The following is a 5,000-nucleotide window of genomic DNA, read 5'->3' on the forward strand; positions in this document are numbered from 1 at the left end:
GGTGACGTCAGTGCCAGTGACGTAGGGTGAAGAGCTGACGTCGGTGTGGATAGCGGTGGTCATGGCGTCACTTTAGGGTGCTGTGATTGTCGTCAAATGAATGTTTATCAAAACCTCTGTGCAACAACAACAACAACAAAGATAATAAATAACAAAGAGAGGGGTGGGAGAGTCTTCATATTTCTTTATATTAATCCACACAATTATCAAGCTCTTAGACATTACAACTGCTGTTCTGTGTCACGACAGACAGACTGAGAAAAAAAATATTAGTGTTGAGCTGCCGAGCCAAGATGAACTGATCAAGAACAGGTTGAAAAGAAAGGTGAACAGTATCATTGCGGATGACTCTCATTCACTACATTGCAAGACTGAGCTACTTCCATCGGGGGAAAAAAACCAACAACAACTGCAATGTGTAGAACTTCCAGTAAGGAGAAGTCTTTTGTGCCTTCAGCTATCACAGTCACGGACACAGAGAAATAAAGTCTGTGATCCTTCTTTCTTCTTCTTCTTCTGCGTTCGTGGGCTGCAACTCCCATGTTCACTCACATGTACACGGGTGGGCTTTTACGTGCATGACCGTTTTTACCCCACCATGTAGGCAGCCATACTCCGCTTTCGAGGGTGTGCATGCTGGGTATGTTCTTGTTTCCATAACCCACCGAACGCTGACATGGATTACAGGATCTTTAACGTGCGTATTTGATCTTCTGCATGGATTTACACACGAAGGGGGTTCAGGGACTAGCAGGTCTGCACATATGTTGACCTGGGAGATCGTTAAAATCTCCACCCTTTACCCACCAGGCGCCGTCACCGTGATTCGAACCCAGGACCCTCAGATTGAAAGTCCAACGCTTTAACCACTCGGCTATTGCGCCCGTCACTCCAAATAGTATTGGTATTCCCAGGGGGGGGGTTGGGGTAAGGGGGAAGGATGGTGGAGGTGGGGGGGGGACATTATACTTCTGCAGATTTTTCTTTTCCCTGAATTATTGTTATTTAATTGTGAGCCTTATAAGTTACACACAATGGTTTGCATGGTCTAGCCATTACTAGAGGGCGTTGTTGGTCTCTGTATTTCTTCTGCCTGCACCCCCACCCCTCCCCCCACCTCATAGGTGAGAATGGAGAGGGTGGGGGTCGGGAGGGAGTGTGTGTGTGTGTGTGTGTGTGTGTGTGTGTGGGGGGGGTGATGAGAAGAAGAAACATACTCATAAATCTCTCCTTTTAAAATCCGAGTGCTAAAATATGCATAGACTGGTTTATTACTTTCAAATCTTATTCATTTCACTGTTTGTATTTGTATTTTGTATTTCTTTTTATCACAACAGATTTCTCTGTGTGAAATTCGGGCTGCTCTCCCCCAGGGAGAGCACGTCGCTACACTACAGCGCCAACCTTTTTTTTCTTTTTTCTTTTGTATTTTTTCCCACGTGCAGTTTTATTTGTTTTTCCTATTGAAGTGGATTTTTCTACAGAATTTTGCCAGCCTTTTGTTGACGTGGGTTCTTTTACGTGCGCTAAATGCATGCTGCACATGGGACCTCGGTTTATCGTCTCATCCGAATGACTAGCGTCCAGACCACCACTCAAGGTCTAGTGGAGGGGGAGAAAATATCGGCGGCTGAGCCGTGATTCGAACCAGCGCGCTCAGATTCTCTCGCTTCCTAGGCGGACGCGTTACCTCTAGGCCATCACTCCACGGTTTGGTTTTTTTATTGATTTATTTCTGATAGTTTACCAGCTGTGTTGCTGACTTCACGAAAATCACAGCTGGGTGGTTCTTATCAATATGACATTATACAATCTAAAATGATTAAAGCAAAATAAGTTTTTTTTGCTAAAGGGTAGAGTGTCGTAGGTTTTTTTGTTGTTGTTTTTTCCCACGAGTCCTTTGACGTACTTTTTTTCTACTTATTGTTTTTTTTCAAAAATTGAATTTCATTCTCATATTCTTGCTGCAATATATTTATCTGCTTGAAGATCGGGATATATGTCACCACAGTTTGTGTGTGTGTGTGTGTGTGTGTGTGTTAGCAAAATAAAATCTCTTTCCATTGTTCGATCATCTCGTACAAATTCAAGATGTTTACGTAACTTCCGAACGTGAATGTCAAAATTAACCTCCTTCATCCTGACAGCACAAAACCACAATCAATTTGGGAACATGCCATAAATGAATTTGGGAACCTGTTATCATATGGATACATTTCAAAATCTTTCAACGGCTTCTTCTCGAAAATTGCAACGCTGGTCTTTCACTAATTCATTTTTTTAATTTACATTTGATTTGCTGTTTGTTTGTTTGTTTGTTTTTTGTTTTTTAAAATATTTTTTTGTTTAATATCACAACAACTATACAATTGTAATATCGTAAAAAGTTATAACACTTACCGTTGATATTCAAAAATAAGCAAGCCAAACAAATAATTGATATAAAGCCAGTGTATAGAATACATCCTAAGGTTAACGAGTCTTGGCATAATAACTTACTTTGAAGTTCTGTTGACCGTTCGTTCAGATGTAACTAATCTTGGAAGAACCCGATCTTTTTTCTCTGTTTCATTTTGTCTTTCCCATTGAATGGGTGTTGTTCAGACGAAACTCAATTTGACGAGAAAACAAGCTATAAAGCGGTCACTTTTCGTATCTTTAAACTATTGCTACTAAAATGATCGTCATGGCGGAAACAACAATAAACAATAACTTTTATTGACAACAAGAACAGTGAACAAAAAGAAGAAAGAAAGAAAGAACAAAGAAACAAAGAAAAACAAAAGGTATAAAGAATTATTTTTTTTAAACAGAAAGAAAGAAGGTGAAAGAAGGGAAAACAGAAAGAAAAGAAAAAAGAAATAACACAGGGGGAGAAAAAGAAATAAAGAAAGAAAACACAGAACGAAACGAAAAAAGAAAGAAAGAAACCAGCACATACACAAAAAAAACGAAGAACGAGAGAAATAAATAAAGAAAAAAAAATAGAAAGAAAGGAAGGAAGAAGGGAAGGGAGAAGGAACAAAAGAAAGAAAGGAAGGAAAGAAGAACGAAAGAAAGAAAACACAGAACGAACGAAAGAAAGAAAAGAAGGGAAAAAAGAAGGAAGAAAGGACGAAAGAAAGAAAGAAAGAAGGGAGGGAAGAAAGGACGAAAGAAAGAAAGGAAGAAGGGAGGGATGAAAGAACGAAAGAAAGAAAGGAAGGAAAGAATAACGAAAGAAAGAAAAAAAGGGGAAAAAGGAAGAAAGGACGAAAGAAAGAAAGAAAGAAGGGAGGGAAGAAAGGACGAAAGGAAGAAAGAAAGAAAGGAAGAAGGGAGGGAAGAAAGGACGAAAGAAAGAAAGGAAGAAGGGAGGGAAGAAAGAACGAAAGAAAGAAAAGAAGGGAAAAAGGAAGAAAGGACGAGAGAAAGAAAGGAAGAAGGGAGGGAAGAAAGAACGAAAGAAAGAAAAGAAGGGGAAAAAGGAAGAAAGGACGAAAGAAGGGAAGGAAGAAGGGAGGGAAGAAAGGACGAAAGAAAGAAAGGAAGAAGGGAGGGAAGAAAGAACGAAAGGAAGAAAGAAAGAAAGAAAGAAGGGAGGGAAGAAAGGACGAAAGGAAGAAAAGAAGGGAAAAAAGGAAGAAAGGACGAGAGAAAGAAAGGAAGAAGGGAGGGAAGAAAGGACGAAAGAAAGAAAGGAAGGGAAAAAAGGAAGAAAGGACGAAAGAAAGAAAAAAAGAGGGGAGGGAAGAAAGAACGAAAGAAAGAAAAAAAGAAGGGAGGGAAGAAAGAACGAAAGAAAGAAAAAAAGAAGGGAGGGAAGAAAGAACGAAAGAAAGGAAGGAAGAAGGGAGGGAAGAAAGAACGAAAGAAAGGAAGGAAGAAGGGAAGGGAGAAGGAACAAAAGAAAGAAAGGAAGGAAAGAAGAACGAAAGAAAGAAAGAAAACACAGAACGAACGAAAGAAAGAAAAGAAGGGAAAAAAGAATGAAGAAAGGACGAAAGAAAGAAAGAAAGAAGGGAGGGAAGAAAGAACGAAAGAAAGAAAAGAAGGAAAAAAGGAAGAAAGGACGAAAGAAAGAAAGAAAGAAGGGAGGGAAGAAAGAACGAAAGACAGAAAAGAAGGAAAAAGGAAGAAAGGACGAAAGGACGAAAGAAAGAAAGAAAGAAGGGAGGGAAGAAAGGACGAAAGAAAGAAAAGGGGGAAAAAAGGAAGAAAGGACGAAAGAAAGAAAGGAAGAAGGGAGGGATGAAAGAACGAAAGAAATAAAGGAAGGAAAGAAGAACGAAGGGAAAAAAGGAAGAAAGGACGAAAGAAAGAAAGAAAGAAAGAAAGAAAGAAGGGAGGGAAGAAAGAACGAAAGAAAGAAAGAAGGGAGGGAAGAAAGAACGAAAGAAAGAAAGGAAGGAAAAAAGGAAGAAAGGACGAAAGAAAGAAAGAAAGAAGGGAGGGAAGAAAGAACGAAAGAAAGAAAAGAAGGAAAAAAGGAAGAAAGGACGAAAGAAAGAAAGAAAGAAGGGAGGGAAGAAAGAACGAAAGAAAGAAACGAAGAAGGGAGGGAAGAAAGAACGAAAGAAAGAAAAGAAGGAAAAAAGGAAGGAAAGAAGAAAGAAAGAAAGACGGAAAGGAAGAAATAAATGAAGCAAGAAAGAAAGAAAGGAAGGAAGGAAGAAAAAAAGGAAAATAAAAGAAAGAAATTAAGAAAAAAAACAAAAAAAAACCCTAGAACACTTACCAACCTCGTAGTACAAAATGTAAATCAAAACTGTCTAAAACTGAAAACCCCAAGGAAGTGAAATCTTACTCGAAAGAAATCAGCTTGTGTGCCAAGACCGTTGGAAATGTAACCAAGAACTACCTGTTTGTTTCGCACTCGGGTCACCTGCGCGCGGACGGAGTTAACTGCTTACCCTGGCCAGAACTATGATTGAAATGACGATGTTCTGATGGCAGTGACAGTGTTTTATAGCCACCTTGTTACTTCCGTTTCTTTGTCTGTGTCGGGGGTATGGGGTTGG

The 5,000-nt window shown here is 39.4% G+C and overlaps 1 protein-coding gene across 1 annotated transcript in view; it reads right to left on the bottom strand.

Annotated features, from left to right (window-relative positions):
• The window catches only part of LOC143289423 (uncharacterized), a 1,290-nt gene extending 1,227 nt beyond the window's left edge, over nt 1–63 (bottom strand). Inside the window, exon 1 of the mRNA XM_076598386.1 lies at nt 1–63. This exon is cut by the window's left edge and continues 1,227 nt beyond it. Coding sequence (XP_076454501.1) covers nt 1–63 — 63 coding nt within the window.
• Between the last annotated feature and the right edge of the window lie 4,937 nt (nt 64–5,000).

The sequence above is a fragment of the Babylonia areolata genome, chromosome 14 (genome assembly GCF_041734735.1).
Source record: "Babylonia areolata isolate BAREFJ2019XMU chromosome 14, ASM4173473v1, whole genome shotgun sequence".
NCBI classification, from domain to species: Eukaryota; Metazoa; Mollusca; class Gastropoda; order Neogastropoda; family Buccinidae; genus Babylonia; species Babylonia areolata.